At 37.0% G+C, this 23,111-nt stretch overlaps 1 protein-coding gene across 2 annotated transcripts in view; it reads left to right on the top strand.

Annotated features, from left to right (window-relative positions):
* doc2b (double C2-like domains, beta) overlaps positions 1-23,111 on the top strand; it is a 70,727-nt gene that overhangs the window by 29,189 nt on the left and 18,427 nt on the right. For both annotated transcript variants that reach the window (XM_043240132.1, XM_043240131.1), the window contains 2 exons: positions 18,649-18,723; positions 20,248-20,357. In XM_043240132.1, the coding sequence (XP_043096067.1) occupies positions 18,649-18,723; positions 20,248-20,357 (185 nt within the window). The remainder of the gene's footprint in view (positions 1-18,648; positions 18,724-20,247; positions 20,358-23,111) is intronic.

Here is a 23,111-nt window from a genome sequence, read left to right as displayed (position 1 = left end):
ATTAAAAAACTGCATTTCTATATTGTCATACTTCAAAAAGAAATGAATTAATAGCTTAAAAAGATCCACAAATCAGTCCTGAACTTGGCTTTGCCACGTACTCGTACTCAATAATTACTAAACCTCATACTTTCAATAAGAAAAAAGTCAGTTTTTAGACCAGTAATTAATCTTGATTTATAGGAAAAAAATATCTAACCTTTTCCTTAAACTGAGATGCATTGGAAAGCTAAAATATGAGTTACGTTATTATAAGGCCTTTTTGTATACTTTATGCTTCTTTTAAGAATTATTAAGCATCCACAATCATTAAGTGAAATCAAAGGCAGAATGGTTAAATTCTCATCCTTCTTATAAAAAAAGGAAAAAAAAGGCTAATCATAAGTCTGTTATGTTGCCTGTGGGATCTGTTTTTTGTATCAGTGACAAAACCCTTCATAAAGGTAAATAAAAAGGGCAGCAGTCATTGCTGGCAAGCATAGATATCCTCTGGAGAAACAGAAGCCTCATTGTTTTTCTCTCCTCATTTTACGCCTCAGATTAACACTGCTATTGAAATCAGCTCATATGGAGCAGAAGTGAGAGGCACTGAAGATGTGATTGCCAATTGTACTGTATATGGCATTGTTATGTGATTTTTATAGGACGCCCACAGTTTCCATTTGTTCAACCTCTTGATGTAAAAACACTTCATTTACATTATACTCATTTACAGTTTTATTTAAAAACAATTGTGTTGACAGGGTAATTAGCAGCAAATTCTATATTGTTTTACATTATCATTCTAAAAAGTTTGGAGTCAGTAGGATTTTTGTAAAAAAAAAAAAAAATTCTTTGAAAGAAATTAATTTTATTCAGCAAGGATGCATTAAATGAACAGCAAATGACAGCAGAGATGTTTATAATGTTACAAAAGATTTCTGTTTTAAATAAATACTGTTTTAATCGTTCTAATCAGCAAAGAATATGCTGAAATGAACGTGTCACAGTTTCCACAAAAATATTAAGCAGCATAACAGTTTTGTAACATTGATAATACTAAAAAAAAAAATAAAAAAAAAAAAAAGGATCTTAAGATTGATTTCTTAAGGATCGCATGAGACTGAAAACTGGAGTAACGCCATCAGCTTTGCCATAATTAGCTGAATGAAGCCTTGGTGAGCAAAATCATAGACTGCAAACTTTGAACTGTAGTTATAAGTGAAATTAAAGCACAGTGGTAAGGCATTAAACTTTAATATTCATGAAACTTAGCCTGCATTGTTTTCCTCCTTTTGCACAGACAAAAATGAACTAGCTATTAATGATGTAATACGTGTCATTTCCTTTTACTTCAACCCTGTGTGAAATGAGCACACAGGTGAAGGCATAAAATACATTTGTGATATTGATACTGTTGCTGCGTCAACTGTTTTCTGAAACCCTTGGGGAAATAACTGGGAAATTAGAGAGGAATATGAACAACCTTGTATTCGTTGTTACTGTGCCAATGTTCACTGTTTACAAATTATGCTCCAGGCAATTGCTTTTCGTTCCTTGTTTGAAAAAACCAAAAAAAAACACTCCGCTACTTTATTGTAACACGGAACTACAACACATGCATTGTACATCCAGGAAGACGGCATTTTTTGGATTGTGGCCACATCAAAGCAAGATGTACCAGGCCACCTGGTAATTGAAAAATAACAGGTGGCTTCAAGTAAGCAATGCACTGGGGTTAGATATCGGTCAGCAGTGCTGTTTGTTTGCCGGGCTCTTTGATAATGCTATTGTGCAGCTGAGATGCCATCTTTATTGAACGAAAATGGCTGTGCCTCTTTGTTTTGCAGTATATAAAACATAGAATGTGATTACGGTATGTTGTTAGGAAAAGCATCCCGGCCGTTAATCTGCTGGGCTTGTGCATTAGCTCAAGTGCTGTTGAGGTTGTTCTGTCGTTTTTGGGGGGGTTTTTTTCTCGGAACTGCACTAGCGGGACAAACCTATAAGGCAAATGAGCCCATTTAGCGTTCTCTGATAACTAATAGTGTGTCCAAGCTGAGAATGTGCTATTCCCATCAGTAGCACCGTCTCCTTAGGGCACTTCATACTAAATCATTTCCCAATTCCCTGAGAGCTGAAGTAGAACAGTGATTTCACTCTGATTTACACATTTACAGGGCACGTCCTTAGCTTCAAATCCTCATGCATGACCAGAAAGAGCCTTTAAGTAAAGGATCTGGGTTTGACTAAAAAAATTAAAAATAAATTTGTCTAGTTTATGTCTGTCCTTGAGTCCAGAGAGGGAAATGAACCAGGACTCAGGCAGAAAAATGTCCTAGATATTTAAAATTATGTGCGGGAGGTGGGGGGGATTAATTATTTTAAAAAAATCTTGAGTTTACGGTTATATCTTGTGCATTATTCACAGCTTGTGTTGAATTCACAGAGAATTTTGTATTTTATCTTTATTTTGGAATTAAATATAAATATAATGTAATGCCCTAAGAAGTGTTTTTAAAAGGCAAATAGTGTGCCTTCATATAAAAAAAAAAAAAAAGAAGAAAAAAAAAAGATTAATATTATTTTCTGGCACTGGTCATAAACATACACTGTATGAATGTATGAACATTACAATAAAAGTGCATTGGTGGGTGTTTCTTCAACTTCAGGCACTTCAGAATTTGAATAAATTTGAATAAAGTTTTATCAAAAGTTGTGTAGGTGAAGAGATTGAGATGTGGAGAGGACGTGTGTCATGGTAAACACCATGAATAGACTAATTTGCAATCAAGACCTCATTGTGTCATATTGTGTAAAAATTACGGTGGCCTACAGAGCTCAACACACTGCCAATTAAAATAAACCTGCAAATTAAGAAAACATCATCAGTTTGACAACACTCATGCTTGACACACTTTTTTATTTACATCCTGATCATATGGTTCATTAGCTTTTTTGATATTTTTAGCTTAAATAAGCTGATGAAATGTACAATTTCTCTAATGAACGTTCTGTATGCTAGCAAATTAACCTTTACAACTTCTCTTACAAAACCATAGTTTTGCTATTACTCTGTAAAAAAAAACGTGTGTATTTGGGATACATAAAATTCTAGCTATGAATTTGTTATTATTTTTTATTATTCAAAAAAAAATTATCACAGTTATCAATCACAAGCCGTGGCACTTTAAGGAAAACATTAATGCCGTTTGTCCACCATTAGACCAGGCTAGTGGATTAATTAAACCAGTAAAAATATAAAAGGTGTTTCAAGCTCCAGCACCACCACCTTAAAAGTCCACAGGGTCGAAAGTTCTCATAGTTGAAGAAATGCCCTCATACAGCCGACAGGTGGAAAGAGTGTTTTACGGGATCAAAGACAAGCTTTCTGTAGCCGTCACGGTGACCCTTGCTTCTTTGATCTGCTTTCTGTTGGCTCATCTCTAAAAGCGAGCCAAAGCTTCCAAAACAAAGCCAGGCCACATACAGACCCAGCAACGACTTCCGTCAGACTACGGGCTGTTAATATTTCATTACGTTTGTCCTATATTGTACGGCCCCTTATCAACATTATGCAGATAAGGCAAGCTGTTGAATTATGAAGTAGTCACTCATCCAAAACTCTTCAATGAATAAGTGGACAAACACTAAGCAGAAGGTAATGATGAGTGTCGGTGGAATTAGTTTTTCCACTGAAGAGAGGATGTTGTTTGACTTTGCTTTCAGAATTGTTCGACCTCTGCCGTCTGCTGTCCATGTTGAATAATTTAGAGTCTAATCAAATGATGAGTTATGCCCAGTTACACGTTATTTCTATACAAAACACACACACACACACACACACACACACACACTCGGGAGCATGATTGATAGCTGGTCATATAGGCACAAGAAGAGAACAGTACTTTAATGTGTAGCTATTGATCTCTCACTAAACCTCCATTGAGAGGCACAGCATGTACCGCCCTATTTGACGTTAAAAAAAAAACCTTAGAAACTACCTTCAATGTCATTCAACACACATCTTACAGAGCCCTTTAAATGCTTTTAGTGAGTACAGCCAGGGTTATGCTAATCAAACAGTTGAAGGTCATTCTGTCCACTATCTGCTCCCTTTTTCAAAATAACTTGATTAACTCAGTTGATCACGCTGAGCCGAGTTCACCAACCAGTTGCTCCACTTTTGAGCACTGTATTGATGACATATTTTTATAGGCCAACCTAGAATTTTGCATCAACCTGGTTCCCTTGACAAAAACCAATAGGATTTTTCCATTGGCATCTAGACTACTGCATAAAAATAAACTCTGTGTCTAACAAAAGTTTGTGAGTCTTGCACGTCATCATGATAATTTACACAAATCACTTTTAAAGCCTAAATACAATTACTAGAAATAGAAAGCTAAACAACGTCTTCCAACATTTCAAAACATTTAATTTTTAAATATTTAATCATTAATATTTAATGTCCCTGTTAACCTCTGCATTCCGGTTTAGAGACTTGTTAGAAACTGATTTTTTCAAGCTGGAAAAAAATCAGAAGCGGCCATTACTGATGTATTTTATGTCATAGAAGAAAACATGACAATATACTAAGCTTGTATTATTTACATCTTATTTCAGACAATTTACCATAAGCTCATTCATCCTTTTAGCCTAAGTTTATCCCACAGTACCTTATATATGGCAGCTAATTCACTAAAACAATTTACACTAGGCTAAAAATCCTGAAATATCAATTCTCAGCACAAAAAGACTTAATTTCTATGTAAATGAAGCTTGTTATGAATTATTTAGAAAACCTGGCACTATTTGTTTGCCACAATTAACGTCGCTCTAATACCGCCTGTGGAAAACAAGTGGCAAATGAAATTTTGCATGGAAAATGGGAATGTTTTGCATAAATAAAGCTTTAGTCGAATGATAACACAGAGCATGCAGTGCAGAAAAATCGCATATAGCAAAGTCTGCAAATAGCAGTTTGCGACCAAAAGTCCAGCAACATGGCTAGCTGCCGTCTTTAATCTCTGCTGCATGTGTTTAGCTTTACACTCGTCTCAGCCACAGACGGCACACCCACATACCACCCACAGTCCGTTCACACACCGTCTCATCCATATTGCATAAAACTGGCAAGTGCTGGCTGAAATTCCCGTTCCAATCAGATTGGCAATTTTGGTCTAATTGACTGGCTTTATGCAATTTACAAATGTCATGATGCACATCCAACAGGGAAACACAGCCATGGTATTAAGATGCCAGACGACTAGAGTTAGCATTGTAGAGGAAGATATATGTATGCTATTTGCTAAAAAAAAAAAAAAAAAAATTAATTAAATGTGTGTGTGTGTGTGTGTGTGTGTGTATATATATATATATATATATATATATATATATATATATATATATATATATATATATACAGGTATATATACTGTGCAAAAGTTTAAGGCAGGTGTGAAAAAATGCTGTAAACAAAGAATGCTTTCAATAATGAAAGTGTTAAACATTTATTTTCATAAAATGAACAAAATGCAGTGAATGAACAAAAGAGAAATCTACATCAAATCAATATTTGGTGTGACCACCCTTTGCCTTCAAAACAGCAGCAGTTCTTCAAGGTACACTTGCACGCAGTGCATCTTGGAGACCTAACCACTTCTGTGGATGTAGGCTTTCTCACATCCTTCTGTCTCTTCGTGTAATCACACTCGATGATGTTGAGATCAGGACTCTGTGAGGGCCATGCCATCACTTCCAGAACTTCTTGTTCTTCTTTGCGCTGAAGTTCTTAATGACTTTGGCTGCATGTTTGGGGTCGTTGTCCTGCTGCAGAATAAATTTATGGCCAATCATACACCTCCCAGATGTTATTGCATGATGGATTAATATCTGCCTGTATTCCTCAGCATTGAGAACACCATTATTCCTGACCAACACCGTTTGCAGAAATGCAGCCCCAAACGTTCAAGGAACCTTCACCATGCTTCACTGTTGCCTGCAGACACTTATTATTGTACCTTTGACGAACTGCCTTCTGTTACAGCCAAAATTTTGACTCATCAGTCCAGAGCACCTGCTGCCATTTTTCTGCACCCCAGTTCCTATGCTTTCATGCATATTTGAGTCGCTTAGCATTGTTCCCACTTCGGAAGTATGGCTTTTTGGCTGCAATTCTTCAATGAAGACCACTTCTGGCCAGACTTCTCCGGACAGTAGATGGGTGTTCAGTTCTGAGCTGATGGCACTATTGGACATCTTCTGATTTTGAAGGATAATAAGCTTGATGTGTCTTTCATCTGCTGCACTAAGTTTCATTGGTCGACCACTGCATCTACGATCCTCAACGTTGCCCGTTTCTTTGTGCTTCTTGAAAAGAGTTTGAACAGCACAAAGCTGTTATGAAACAAACATATGCTTGGTGAGCATAAGAGACTTTTCTTAATTAAACTTTTGACTGGTAGTGCAGATGAATGACATACTGACATATTTTCATCCATTAACAACTTCTCATTGAAATCTAACTGAAGACACTGCAATAAATATGAATGATTTTGTTTAGTAAATCTAGCCGAGAACACTGTTCACTGACTGATTCCACGCTGTTCTTTATAAAGAGCTGTGGAAACAGGTGCTGATGTAGAACACTTCAGCTCTGCCGTCAATCACTCTCCCGCTGTCAGCTGGGTCTTCTAGAGCACTGAACACTGCTCTCTGAAGAACATGATTCAGGGTCTACTCCATCACATCACAGCAACCATCAGTCTGACAAGCCTCAATCACAACACTGACATTTTGTGCAGCCTAAATAGAGGATTGTAAGAATTATCAGAGCATGTCTGTTACACAAACAGAGACCAGGGAAACACTGCAGATGAAAGAGTGCTATCTTGCCCCACACATCACCTTTCGCATCACTTAATTCATGTGGTATTGTGAAAAAATAGCATGGACTGGCATACTGCAGTTGTTCAGGACCGCAGGCAGCAGCAGACAAGACATTTGTTATACATTTTGTCCTGCTCACAACTGTATTTTGTAAAAAAATAAAAAATAACATGACTTAAAGGGGTCATGAAATGAGAAACCAAAATTCCCTTGATCCTTTGACAGAATAAGAGGTCACTGTAATATAAAGCATTTTGTTAATAAAGTTGGCTCCAAACATTTTTTTTAATAATTTTAAATGCTGGTGTATCGTTACCAGGCATACTTAGAAAAAAAAAACTACTAGTCCTCTACCTATGATTAACCTTTCAGTTGACCCAAGTAATCTGGCAATAGCAGAATGAAGCTAAACAGATCAGGACCACGGATAGCTCTGAATTCTGCTGCAATAACTTGTACACCTGGCTCCTATTGTTTTTTTTCTATAAAGAATCTGACTATGTGTAGCATGTGTATCTAACGTGGATAAAACGACCTGACCGTATCTAATATCACCAGAAGATCAATACAAAAAGTAATGTTTTGTGAAATGAGTGTTGCGGGTGGCTGGATAGGAGTGTTGGTGTGGTGTCAGGGGGTGAATGTGTTGGTATTCGGTGATAAGCGCAGATACAGAGACATGCACGTCAGAACGCACGGGGGATTACAGGGGTTTACACATCCAGAAATACAGATAATGGCGTATTTGCAATCAGAGCAGAACCATCACACAAAAACATTTGCCTTTCCAGGAATTTGCCTCCTGGTTTTTATATGGAGATTACTCCTGCTGACATCACTTCAGCATGGCTATGACGTTAGCAGACACTTTGTGACAGAATCCAGTTTACAGCATGCAGCACAGTATTTCTTATGGGATTTCATCTGGAGAAAGACATTTATTATCTGTTTGATTGGTTACGGAACAAGCCACTATTGTCCAATGACTTGCCTCATTAACTTAATTAATCCTGTAAGCCTATAAATTGAACGGTAGGCTGAAGATTAGCATCTCACAAAACAGCTAGTAAAATAATATGTACTTTCATAATGGTGAAGAAAAAATAATATTTATTTAGAATTTAAAAAAGGAGGAGGAGGAGAAGCAGAAACACATTTATTTAAGTGTTTTCAAGTGTCAGGAACTGCCGTGAGAAGAACTATCAAGAAGTTTGAACCCCAACTTTAGACAATCTGCAACAAAACATGGTTTTTGGTCAATGTTTTGTCTTCCATAACGAGCCAAAGCATACCTCACTTCTGGTGAAGAACTACCACCAAATGAGCAAAGTGAACGTCTTTGACTGGCCTGCACAAAGTCTTAAATCCAATAGGAAATCTGTGGAGCAAACTGAAGGCCAGAGTCCATGCCAGGAGACCAACAAGTCTGGAGGAGCCTGAGAGACCTGTAAGTTGCCTAAAACTTGTCGAGAACTATGACTACATGCTGTTATCAAGAAAAAGGGATGCACCATTGACAAGAGGGCTAATAATTTTGACCGGTAGACTTTTTATTCTTGTTTTTCATTTTGTTTCTGTTTGTAATACAAACACTCTGTGTGTATTATTAGATTTGCAACGTAAATCATTTATAAACCTTTGCCAACATCTTTTGGCATTTATTGTACATTGCGATTTCCAAATAAACGTTTTTTGAGTTTCATGTGGCCAAATAATTAAATATGGATTTAAACGTTGTTTGTTCACGCTGTAAAGTAAAAAGTCGTTGGCACACTCTGGAGGTATTTGTTATAATACATAATGTATTTTTTTTTATGTTTATATTATGTACAGGTATATTGCCTGTACATGTATATTAATTTTATTTGATAAATTATTACTGCCTCATTAGTCATACTAAAGTTACTAAGTTAGGCTTTGTTTTTTTACTTAAAAAATCTGTATAATCAGTACTTGATCACCAAAATAACCATAGTTACAGTCCTAGACTTGTTAAAATATTTCAAAATACAACTGCATATTTTAACTTATTATTAATTATTAATACTCATTATCAAAGAAAAATATTTTGTTGTTGAATATATCTTAAAAATGGAATTACAACTTGTATTTTGTCTCATCTCATGTTGTCACACTCTTAATGTCGATAACTTTTAGTGATATAGCTTTTATTTTTCTGTTCAACCATATATTCATGAAAGAAACATTTTGCCACAGTATCTTTTCAAAAGTTAAAGTTTGCTTTGCATGTGTTGTATTTATATTTAAATATGACCGAAGAATGGCTCTGCTACATTATTTCAGTCTTTCATGGAAGTAGAGCGGAGCTTTTCTGAATGATTTAATTGTTGAAATTATCCTGTGGAGATTTCTTTGCAGAATTACATGTATGTTCTCACTAAAAATTCAGCTGTTAAATAAACACAATAAATAAAAATAAGCATTTCAGACACATGTATGATTGATTAACAGCTTTATAGCTCACAGTATGTCTGTCTTTAAGATTTTAAAGTTTATCATTAAATATCTATTACCCTATAGAGAAAATAAATGGGATTTTTAATCCACATTTCAACTCTTGTACTGCTCATTTTTTTCAGGTTGAATTCTCAACCATTAACAAATCACAAACAACTACTTTTGATTAGAGATGTAGCATATGGTCATGCAGAATATGTGCTTTATAAGCACCAATAAACAGCCAATATGTTAATAATACCAGTTAATAGTGAGAACTGGTCCCTATGCTGAAGTGTTAGAACCGCTCCATACTCACTCTGATCTGGATCGTTGTAAACACAGCCAAGCGGATTAAAAAGTAGAAGTCTTGTTGGACTTCGTATCATCACCCTTGGAATAGCGTTTATCCAATCAGATTGGAGAACCAGAACTTTGATGATTTATATACTAAAATATAAATCACCTACAAGTAGGCGTCTTTCACTACCAAAGTCAATCATCAGAATAATATTTCACCAATTCCTAAGTGGCAGGCCATTCGTCCTTCTGAACAGACACACGTGATGAGAAAGATGAATGTAGTCATTCATTCATTCATTCACTCCTCGCCAAAGGTGCCTTCCAAGATCCATTTCAGAGCACATATTGCTCATATTGTGTCACAGAAGGACACATCTGCTCCAACCTTACCGTGCACCACAGCCTTTTCAAATGACGGCCTCCATTAAAGAAAACCGCCCTCCCTTTCTCTGACCCCAATTCAACGCACGATTCACCCATCGCCATTTCCCCAGGTCTCCCCGCCGCCGGGCCCGACTCTCCCCCTCCCATCAACTCAATTAAAGTTACCTGTCTGTGATCTGCTCTTTCTTTCTGTGAAACTGACAGCTCTGAAAGGGTCGTCCTTATTAGCTGCAGATGTACAGGGGTCACAGGCTCACCAGGAGTGTGCGCTCTATGATGCAAGGCGAGGAATGTGTCACATCAACAGTAGAACGAGAAGAGGTCACCAACCTGTGCGCACATTACTGAGATGTCATTGAACGCAACTTCAAAGAACACACTCTGCCCGTTCCATTATGTACATTTTGACCCTGTGATTTCAGGATGTGGGTGCTTTTTTTTTTTTTTTTTTTTAAATACCGTGCCCAAAAAGTCATCTATTTTATACAGTGGCCCCAAAATGTTTTTGAATATACTTAAAGGGATAGTTCTCACAAAATATGAAAATTGTTTTCATTTTCCTACCTCATGGTGTTCCAATTCTGTATTACTTTTATTAAGTATGTTGAACAATGTCAGTAACCAAATGGTTTTGCTTCCAATATATTGACAAAAGATACAAAGAACCGTATCTTACAGGTTTGAAAAACGTGAGGTTGAGTAAATGATGAAATAATTCACACGTGTTCAATATATGAATATCATTGCTTCAAACCAAATTAAATGCATTTGAAGGAAAGCACACTTTTCAAACAATATATTTCCCACATTACAATGCATTAGATATACTGCTTAAAAACATTTTTCAGTTATTTTGTTTAACCATAAACCATGTATGCGTGTTTAACATCTCATCTTTGTATTACTTTGTGCATTTGTCAAGAGTTTGATGTGACACATGCTACTTAAACAGAAATGAAGCATTAAACTAGATAAATGGATACTTAATTGAACCCTCAGGCAGCAAATTAACATGCTACTTTTTTAATGAAATGATACTCATTCTCATTATTTGTTTTGCCTGTGGTGTCACTCGTATCAGTCAGTACACATTTAAAAGTGTAAGATAAAGTTTTATTTGACTGACATATTCCACTCCAACTTTTCTCTCTCAGTTGATTTTGTTATTTTGAATAACGTTCTCTTGTAAACTATGGGCACTAAATACAACTTTCTAACTGAGAAAGCAAAGCCAAAATAAAGCATTTATTTAGAACAAAAGTGCTGCCCTGACATCCTCTGAAGATGAAATTGGGGGTTGATCTAACTGCATTTAAATTTTTTTTTGTTTGCTGCAATACACCTCCGAACACTCCATCACTTCATGACAGCTAAATTTAGGGTTGTACTGACTATCAGATTGAGTCATACAGATACACAAAAGTTCTACATTTAGAAAATCAGTGGGCACAATACCACATATGTATTTAGCACATGGGTCAAACCCCCTGGGCGCTTTATTTTTCCCCTCTGTATTTTCACATGCTGGTTTTCTTTTACATCATGCTTTTTGTGTTGTCTTTATTTTTGAACTTATGTCTGTAAATAGTTTTATTTTGTGTCATTGTTGTTTTTCTGCTCTTTCTCTCACTTTTTTTTCCCCTGCATGCACACATCTCTCTCTCTCTGCATGGCTTGACTGCATGCTGTAAATTGTTCTTGATGGAGTGTAGCTCCCTATACCCAGATACAAAAAGGTAAGTTACTCTTTATTCACTACTTTCCCGTTTCCCAAGCAAATTCTCTGTGTATTTCCTGTCGAAACTCAATTGACGCACTCCAGTAACACTGAAAAACTTTTGCTAGCTGGAAAATACACTGAAATTTAAAATATAATTATTACATTGTCATTTTTACATAGCAGGTGGACACTTGTTTACATTTTTGAAGCTGTATTATTTTAGTACTGAGATACTACAGATTTCAGGAGGGAGCTTTTTTGTTTTATTTGGTTTTTGTAGCATTAACCAAACATCTAGGAGGCGATTTCCTTTTGACTCTAGTCTTTTTTTGTAGAATTATTAAACACCATATTTTACAAACAAAATATGCCTTGCCTTTTTGTTGGCTCACTTGTTGACAAGACAAGATAAAGTGCTTACCCATGGGCAGATGTAAGCTAAATGTATAATAATGGCTTTTTATTAAGTATTTATATTGAATAGGTACATGTATCTCAGGCAGATTCATTGCTGTTACCCTGTAAAGGTACACATCTATCTTGAATGGTAATTTTTCACTGTGAAAACCATGCAGAGTAAGAGACTGCAGAGACTGCATCTCTCTCATTTGTGGGTGTTTATATGCATATGGTCTTCAGTGCAGCGCAGAGCCCAGAGTTGTTTGTGGCCATGTCTCGCCCCCATACAAACATTCATAACTTAAGAATGAGATGAATCCATTGGCCGCTTTCACATGCATGCCGGCATTAATTTATTTTGTGTCTGATCGAGGCACAGCAGCAGCCTGTGCACAACCATAAATCAGTTAGCAAGAGAGTGAATGCGTGTTTGTATGATAGGTTAAGGCCTCCTGCCATATCTATATAAATATAATATTCTGTCATTAATAATTCACAGATTTCCAGCCTGTGAGACCTTTGTTCATCTTTGGGAACACAAATGAAGATATTTTTGATGAAATCCAAGAGCACAATGTCCCTGAATAGACAGTAATGCACACAAACAGTATCCTTGTTGCTTTATAAAGTTAAGGTTGAAGCACATGGATTATTTTAACAGTGTCCTTACTACCTTTCTGGGTGTACCACTCAAACAAACATAGCAATGTTTTAAGAGAGGCCCAGTGTACACTATACAAGCTACAAATGACTGTTTGGTCTCTCCCCATTCAACTGTTCCAGGAGAAAGTGTTCGACAATACTTCAATAGGTCCTGCTTATTAAGATGTTACTCTAGCATTTATTCTCTCACTTCCTCCCTCCCTGTGTTTTTCAAGCCCACCTCCAGCCTGTACAAATGCTTATCCGTAATGCATTATGGGCACATGGCTGTGTACTATGTGGCTCAATGGCGTTTGGAGCGGGTACAGCTCTCACCCATTGAGAGTCATCTGTGCTGGAACCTCCATCTGCTCTCGTGAAACACACTTGATTTCGTCCAGCCCTTTTACAGAATCTTGCCCCTTTCATTTTTAAGTGCAGACAGTCTCCAACAGGATGTTTATCCTGAAGAATAAAGGGATATAATTTGGCAGATGAAACAGATCTGACTAGTTGGCCGTTGATGGGGAGATGGGAAGGGAAATGCCGTACTTGGCAGCGTGGCAGCAGTAAGCAACGCTCTATGAATGATTGGGAGCGCACGTGTCTTCACATGCACCCGCTGATGCATGCCGCCCATCTCCTTTCACACTGGTCATTTCTCCTGCTTCTCCATAATTATGATCAACCATCCATTCACCGGCAACACTGCAATCGGACGCCCCATAACACGTTTATTGTTAGCTGTTTTCTCAGAAGACCTCCGCTTCTATTTTTTACCCTTATCGTGAATAGTCGAGGTCAGCTGGGATATTACAAACGCATATTAAGGTTACGCCCACTCGCTCCCCTCCAATCAGCTTGCAGGTACCAGAAAGAATTTGATGAAGAGTTTAGTTCCTCTGTATTTAACACAACCTTCCTACAAGAATGAGGTGCTTCAACAGTGCGTCATATTAAATCACACAGCAGCCGTTTTTCTTTATCGATCTGCTTGGAACCTTAGGACCACAGTTTACCAGACGCCCATATGTCACACAACCCTGAAACACAAGACAAATTCAGAATTACACCCCTTGCCTGGCTCAACACAGAGTAAAGATAACTCGGAAGCATATATATGCCTGGGTGTTTGCTTAATCGAAGCTCTTTAGCTGTATTGGAATTGGATTTATGGCAGCGGGGAGATACGTATTCTGAAGGCAAGGTTTAGTTTTGTGCTTGGCCTTATTTTTCGTGAATGGTTGCGTCAGTCCTCTTCTATAGTGAAGTGGACCTCAGAGGCTGTTTCAGCCTGCAGCACCTTCAAAGAGAACGACCATCTGCAGTCTCTGCACGCACACACAAACATACTCTCAAATACAATCACATAGAGCCGAGCAGAACTGTGGATCTTTGAAAACTGCTTTGTAGCTCTGATGAGACCGGTGTGCATGGGTCGTTCTGTAAGGGGCCAACAGCAGGAGCGAATAATTTGGAGAGCAGAATGAAAGAGAAAGACAAGGAGAATGTCTACATTTTGACAAGCCTTTGTCAAAACTGAAGTGTGGCATTTTTTTCATTGATAAAAACACTTTTCCTTGGCCAGTTTTATGGTTGACTTGCCAATCAAACTCAGGCTGAATTCCTGTACTTTTTTGCTATGTACTAAATTCGATAAAGGCTATACCTCTCAGGGCCTGCAACAGTTGTCACTGGGACAACTTTGTGCCTTTTACACCCTCAAAGTTGTACACTGACTGGGCAATATATCTTGCACTGTATAATCAAGTGCATGTTATCAGTAAAGCCAGTTCTTTGATTAGCGGTAAATCTCCAACACCTGTCTTCAAACGGAGCAGCAGTTAATACACAGAGCCGTATTTTCCTAAATTGTACCTTACTATACTGTATTGACCTGTACCACTTAGCGGAAACGAGCCATAAGGCACTGCCCCAATATAAGCTATTGTACCCTCATAGGGACAGTTTTTGCTGAGAGTGTACAATCGCCTTGTTGACAGCCTACAATTTTGTTTTCCAGAACACTCTCAAAATAAACGTCCTAACATTCTATTCTGGTGAACCAAGAAAGGACTCATTCACTGTTTTTAACCTCTCTGTAACATTCTAGAAAACAAAAACCCAAAAACAACCTCTATTTAACTATTAAGTTTTTGTTATAGGATGTAAAAATGTTCTGGGAATAATAGTTGATGGTTATAAGAACGTTCCAAGAATATTAATGGAAATATAATCAATTAACGCACTAATGTTAAGATAAAAATCTGTGTTTGCTGGTTTAGAGAGCTGAGCACATCCTACTCATTTACCCTTTAAATATATCTGTTCTGTTTTTAGATTTTAGTGGCAGTGGTTTGGGGGTGAAAGGCCTTGTTATTGACAAATTGGCTGTTTATTAGTACTTATAGAGCACACATTCTGGATGACCATATTTTAGATCCCTAGTCTTGCCCAGTACCTAAATTTAACTCCTACCTTACTAGTTATTAATACACATCAAATTAGGCAAAATGTGTAGTTATTGGTTTGATAACTATCAGAATGAAACCTTAAAAGTTGGCTGAGTATTTATAATAAGCACCTTCATTAGAAATGTGTTAGTTTTCTCCAGTAATGAAAGAGATGGAAGAAATCCTAGCCAATTGTTTCTAATGCTGGTTTGGTCATGCTCATAGTACTTTTTACAAAAAAGGTTTATTGAGTCTTTATTACCAAGCTACAGTTTTTGTAAGATTTTGTTTGATTGGGCTCAACGTTATTTTTTCACCCGTCACCCCTCCTGCCATGTTCTTTTGCCCATGCAGAGAACTTGTCAGAAACTGAGAGTTTTCTCACACCCCCTCATGTTCATTTGTTTTATTTCTCAGGCGCTGTTGTTGTGTTAAATGCAACAGTGATGATTATTTATGTCTTTATGCGCTTCCTCCACGTACCCACAAGCTAAACAAAAGTGGAGAGAGAGGTGTGAAGCCCAAGCAAGCCTCTTTGACAAGTTTAAACTGTATAGCTCACAGAAGCAGAAAATAACTAATTAGGGTTGTGGTTCTGACAGTCCTTATATGTTAGACTGGAGAGTCTGGCCCTTTCTCTGGCCCTCTGAGATATGCTCATCTCACACATGACTGCACACAGGAGTGTGAGGGGCCGTCCAGGGGCCCTACCTGAGAGAGAGAGAGAGAGAGAGGAGGATAAAATGGCTTCTGGGAAAAGAAATGCATCACTGAAGCATGGATACGTTCTTGCACAATATGTTGAATCTATATTAAAAATCAGTTTTTTTGCAACTCATTTTAGCTTGGGATGTTTAAATGGTGACATTCAACAGACTTTAGGCTTTCTGACCTACCAGAAAAATGGTATTTTGTTGTTTTTGACTCAATTTATTTTTATTATCTTTTTGCTTATTGAGACTGCATACATTTGATCATAGAAGGCAGTAAAAATGAATACATTTAATTTAATTATATATTACTGCGATTAAGGCTACTTGATCCTTCAGATTTCCTGCTTCTCTTTAGCATAAAATTATATTTTGAAGTAAACGTATGACCAAATAGTTGATGGACCGCTTTGACTTATTGTATAGAAATGAATACTATGGATGCCAGTGGGGTCCATCAACTGTTTGGTTATCCATATTCTTAAAGTTAAAAATTCTCAGTGTTAAAAACTGTTGCTGTATATTTTTGTGGAAAACATTTGATGAGTAAAAGGTTCAAACAGCATTTAATTGAAATAGAAATCTTTTGTAGCATTTTAAATGTCTTTACTGTCACTCTTGATCAATTTAATACAGCTTTGCTGAATAAAAGTAAGGATTTAAATTCAGGGTGATCAGGACCCCTTAGCAAGTAAATAGAGTATTATAGTAGTATAAATCCACCTCTAACCGGAAGGCAAAATGGGACTTTTGAAGGATTGACGATCTTCAGTGGCTAAGACTTGGAGAGATTGCACATTTAACTGTTGCTCCAGGGCTTCGCCAGCTACATCATAATGGGTGAATGTCAAAGTTAAATCCACTATTAAAGAAAAATGTCTCAGCACAGCATGTGAGAGACTCTGAAGCCAGTTGGAAGAAGGTTCTGTGGTCCGATGAGACCAAAATTGAGATGTTTGGCCATTAGAATAAGCAGCATATTTGGCATAAGCCAAACGCTGCAGATCAGAAGCGCACCATCCCCACAGTGAAGCGCAGTGGTGGCAGCATCATGCTGTGGGAATGCCTGGCAGGCTTGTGAGGGTAGAGAGTAAAAAAATGCAGCACTACACAGGCAAATCCTAGAGGAAATCCTGATGAAGACCGCAAGATACCTCTGGCTTGGCAGAAGATTTATTTTCCAGCAGGACAATGACAAGCGTAAAGCCACAGATTCACAGCAATAACAGAAAAACAACATTTATGTCCTAGAGTGGTTGTGTTCACGTCAGTCCAACTGAGTTTGAGCAACTCTGCAAAGTAGAGTATGGCTAGAAGTGCAGAGCTATTAAGAGACCCACATACATGCTCGGGGATTATTTCTAAGGTTGCGTTTACTAAATATTATTGTAATGTTGTAAAAGAAAACAGTGGGGGATACATTGCTTTACGGTATTTTCTTTTGTTAAACAGGAATTGAATGTTAACACACCTTCAAAAATACTAACTACATTTATAAGAAATATTAAAATGTTTTGTCTTTTTAAATCTATCCTCTTTTCTTTCACTAACTTGATTCCAGCTGAACATTCAAAGAAATACGATTTCATGCCAGCGGCTGCTCTCTGTGGGAAAAAACTTGATTTTATTAGTACAAAAGCTCTCTCTTGAATTTTGTTTACTGAAGATAAGGAACACTTTTGTCAAATCATGCTACAAAGTTGCATTATGCAGAAAGCTAACTGAGAACCATTTTTGGGACTGCAAAGGTAAATCCAGACTTTGTGAGGAACATGTTCCTTAATCAAAAACACTCTCATCGAGGTTTCTAAGAGACAGCGGTGCCATTCTCTGCCTGTGAATGTAATGCTTATCAGTGTTGAAAAGATCTAATTTATATGGTATTATTCATTAATACCCTCTGTGATTATTGATGGACCTCAAGATCTATGCAGTCTTACGAGTTCAAAGTCCAATGCTACCTCACAGAATCCCACTGCAAAGACTGTAATTAAGCAGTAGAGCAGAGAAGATGATGGGTGTCAGGTGGTGCAGAGGTTTTCAATAAAATCAATGTTTGCCTCACAGACTCTCTGACAGCAGACAGTGTTGTCTAGCTTTGTATTGATATTTACTCGAAATCCTGTGCAGCTTGTAGTTAATTCATAACCCCCTAGTTTTGTGTGGGCTCTCTGAGACCCCAAGACTGTTTAAATAGCTGAAAAACATACTTAATAAGGAATCCAGTTGAATCTGATTATAAAAAATATATTTTCCAATATGTGCATCAGACAAACCTGAACGATATATAAAAACACAGCATCCATTATTATTTTTGTCAGCACCAACGCAATTGCTCGATTTATTTCTGGATGATTGCACGTCTGATATTTCTGCCGTGTCCGTGCAACAATTGGGCTTTTTATGCCCAAAGTGCTTGAGCTTTTTGCCCATACTAAAATGCATGTTAATAGGAAGCTAAGAGCTTCGGGAGAGTGCTCTGCTGTCATGGCACGACATTACCTCCAGTGTTTCTAATTAGCTTATTTGGCCGGATCTGAAACCGTACGTCTTGTTAGAAAATGCAGGAGTTTGACGTGAATTGGATATCTAAAGCCTGTGGAATCTATCAGGCTGACATGGTGCTTTGTGCTGTTGACTTCACAGGATGTCTAAAAGCGGTTGTTTTTCATAAGTCACACTTTTTTTTTGTTCTTACCCTCTCTCTCAGGGACTCAAACCAATGGATCACAATGGGCTGTCAGATCCCTATGTTAAGCTGCACCTGCTGCCTGGAGCTAGTAAGGTATGTGCCTGCTCTCTCCTTGGTGATGCATTGTTTTATACAATATAAGGGACTTGTAGTAATATGATTTAAATGTTTTAAGGCAGTGGTTCTCTACCAGAGGGCCGGTACCAATTATGGGGCCTCGGAGAACTTCCTTTAACAGGATAACTCTGATCTGTATTAAGAAGAATATATATATTAATATTATCATTAAGAAAATGTAATATGTTAGAAATATATTCATTTTTTTCTGTTCTATTGTTTCTGTTTGTTTCCCAGTTGAGAACCACGGCTTTATGGTAATTTTACATTGCTAATTGATTTCTTATAAGATTCTAATGTTTAATACAGCCGTTAAAACATGCTAAAACTCAATTTACACATAAGGTACTGTCTGTCAATGTGCAGAATCCATAAAGACTTCTAAATCCTTAAATACATTCTTACAACTGTATTTTTGGTAAAGGCTCTTAACGTTTAACTGTGGTAAATAGTATAATTTTGTCTTTTTAAAAAAGATTTGTGTATCTCTGGACTCAGCATTCTGTTTTCTGAACAAGCTCCACCTGTATTTCTAGTTAAAATGACATTTTAAATCAAATCAGTAACTTGGAAGGTTACTTGTGGGAGGTGCCTGCGTTTTTTGTGCATTTGGATAACAACAGATCGCATATGGAACTGTAATATTCAATTGGGAATTAATAGATACAGACAGAGGGATGGATGGATTAAAAGATAAATAAAAAGACAGACGCAGGCTCAGAAACCATAAGACAACTCGACAAGAGTCTGAAGTATGCAACTTAAAATGAAGTAAATGAACTCATCTGTCTGTCCCATCTATATTATGTTTATCAAATTGACCAGTGCTACCTTGAGTTGTTCCTTGTCACTGAACAACCTCTGTGCTCTACAAATTAGCATCATGCTTCTCATTATAATTCATCTGTTTTTGACCGGTACACTTCTTGCTCATCCTGCCAACAATCCACTTAGCTACTGACAACATAAGACTCCTCTAAGGCATTCTCCTTCTGTATGGATCATATGTCCTACAGTACAGCTGAACTCTCCTTCACAGGGTTACAGACTAATTGAATGGAATAAGATGTCTGAGTTAACCCATTATGATTAGGAAACACCTCACAGATGTACTTGATGAAACAAAGACACGGGTGTTAATCGCATCTGCTTTAATCACTTTCTTCTTTTCCATGACTTTCAATAAATGGTGTAAGAAGGTGCTTAGGCTTTGTAAAAAGCTGATCGCCAACCTTGGAAGGTCAAACTAAATATTATATGAGCTGTTTTATTTTCCATTAATTCTAGATGAGGTTTGCCATTTTGCAACAGTGTTCTCAAAATGTGGTACATGCCTAAATGCGAAATTTAAAACCCAGATTCATGTCGTTTTATAATTATATATGATTTTATTACAGTTTCAAATCCTGAGGGTCTGACTTCTTAGATGTTGCTCATTTAGTGAACTAGTGCCAGTGAACACAACCTCTAATCTACAAGCAAATCTGTCATCTCTTTCAGGCCAATAAGCTCCGCACAAAGACCCTACGCAACACCCTCCACCCCGTCTGGAGCGAGACCCTAACGTATTATGGGATAACTGATGAAGATATGGTTCGCAAAACACTCAGGTAACCAATCAGAATGTATACATTCATCACTTTATATATGTCAAGGCTACAGACAATAGCTTATCCATTGTCAAGAAGTGACTTGGTTGTTAGAGTTTAGCAAAGGGTTGATGCATTTTCTACATACTGAGAGGGAAAACGGTGTTCCTATGATATATACGAAGGTGGGATCAGAAGAAAAGGATAAGTGGAACGCAAAGCAAGCCAGCTTAATAAGTTTAATGAGGGCTTTTTAAAAATGTCAGTGGTGATTGAACCGAGATCCTACTTTAATAAGGAAAAAGAGAGAATGTAGATGTTTTCTTAATTAAGTGTCCATGGTTACATGATTCCCATGATCCAGTTGTAATTGGGTGGGTCAGGCCCACACCAGGCCCCCGTGCGGCGCTGAACCTGAGACTTAATTACAAGCTGAACAACCATTTGCTTTCAACAGCTTCAATGGTTCTTGGACCGCTGCCATACAAGTACTGAATAGAGTATAGTGGGACGTTATGGCATTCATAAAAATGAAAGGCCTCCAGTTGAAGGAAAATTTAGAAATTTACTTCTCATTCGGTCTTCTAAATCTGATCTGTTTAGATCTGGTGGTTGGGGTGTCCATGAAGCTTCTATGTTCCTGTGCCGATGTGTGACAGTAGATTGAGAGAACAGTGTTTGCTTTATCCTGTAAAATGGCACTATATTCCTTGGACGTTATGTGACCCTGCAGAGCAATTATCAGGATCTAATCACTCCAATTAGCTGGCTGCTGATACCATTAGAGTTTCCTCAACACGTTTAACTGTTGCCAACAGAAACAGGAGTACAGAGAGCATCGTTTTAGCCAGTGTTTTGGGGTGTAAAAAGGAGGAAGTGGTGTACACTGGTCTGATCATAAGCAGACTTTTTTGTCAGATTTTAATTAAATTAGCATTTTTCTTTGGATAGCAATTGGATATGTGGGCTAGTAACTGCCCGTATAGTAAGAAATATATTTTTTGCAAATTAAATGTATTAAACACACTTAATTTACAATGCAATTCAACTCTAATAATATGCAAGATATTTTGCACAAACTTTTTTTTTTGCAGGTTTTGTATTCAAAGTGGCAGCTGTTGGAGGCCTTTAAACTCTTTAATCAGCCTATCATGACTCACCTTTGCAAACATTTAAAAGTTTTTCACGTAATAGCCTTTATTTTGGCCACCCGGTTTAAGTCATATACATCGTTGCCTGGTGATTTCACCCCAGCTGAGATGTCACTGGCCCTTTTTCTGCCTCGCAAACATGAGTGTAGCAAAATGGGTTGTTGTTTTTTAGAGAGCTTGATTGTTTAGCTTGCATTGAAACCCTGTGCAGTGATTGAAATGCTGCATTAGGATAATAGCACAGACAAAGTGGCAGTAAAGATTACACCACAGAGGAACATTAGTCTCCACTTGTGTGTATCATTACGTAACAGCTGTGATACACACACAATATCCCTCAAATCCATTAAAAGCAGATTAACCAAGTAGAGAACCCACTTGCCATTGTCTTTAAATGTTGCAAATGTAAGAAAAGAGTTTAATGTGTCAGATAATGAGGTCAAAAAGTACAAGTTTTACACATAAATGGACATTTTAATTTTGTCTCCTCGTGGTTAATGGAATAAATGTCAGTAAATAAAAAGCACAATATTGTGTAGCTAATTGAACTCAATTCTTGCACACATTCACTTCAGTCACTACAGAAAATGGCCATCGATTACTGACAGAGCACTTTTTGGTCTTTGTCAGTCTTAACAATTTATATGGGCTGACAAAGCATTAAATGGGAATCAGATTTCAATTTGGTCTTGATTAACTCTTTCTTAATATGGATTAGTTTTCTGTAAGAAAACTGCTTGCAAAGGAAGCCATTACTCTGAGGACTTTTCTACCTACCATCATTCTCTGTCTCAGATACACCAATATATAAAGGAAAACTGTCCTCTGGAAGGAGGAGAAACAATGTCCCAATTCTCTGGCCAGATGAGCTTGTATCAAATAAGAAATTCATAGTTTATTGGATTATTGGAATTTCATTGGAATACTAAATGCAGACTGTACAAAATAATTTTTATTTGGCCTTGTAATATTCAGTTTTAGGACTATAGTAAAGGGGGCAACTGAATGTTTTTGGTTAAATAAGATGATTTCATTGGATTATTTTTTATTTATGTTATTGTTTTATTTGTTTTACCTTTTTTTTTTCTTTCTTTTTCAAGGACAACTTGAATGCCAGATATTTGAGATGTCACTGGTAGCTACTCTCCAGGTTTTAATTTTTGTCAGCAAATTCAGAAGCAGTTGAATTAAAAGTTATATAAAGAAACTCTCTTCAGCTGATTACTATAATTTAGTAAAAAAAAAAAAAAAAAGTTGAACCCCTTTTTAAAATAATTGTACTGTTTTTGCTTAGACTTTTTCTTTAAAAATTGTATTATGCCTGACAGCTAAATTGCTAAAGTGTGCTATTTTTAGATACAGTTGATTCATTATTTGAAATTAATTAATTACATTGTGCAGTATTAGTAATTTAAATCTCTCGCCCAACTACCAAGATCTTGTATTAAATATGACTCTCAAAGTATATATTTTAATGCAACTGTTATGTTTATACCAAATGATGCAGATAAACTGCAGTTTGTGAGTTATTACAAAGTTATTAATCAAATAATAAATAGTGATCAAATTGAAAACTGTTACCTGCAGTCTCTCTTTCCTGAGCAACTTTGATGTTGCGAGACTT

The sequence above is a fragment of the Puntigrus tetrazona genome, chromosome 5, assembly GCF_018831695.1.
Source record: "Puntigrus tetrazona isolate hp1 chromosome 5, ASM1883169v1, whole genome shotgun sequence".
Lineage (NCBI taxonomy): Eukaryota > Metazoa > Chordata > Actinopteri > Cypriniformes > Cyprinidae > Puntigrus > Puntigrus tetrazona.
This window is presented reverse-complemented; position numbering and strand designations above follow the sequence as displayed.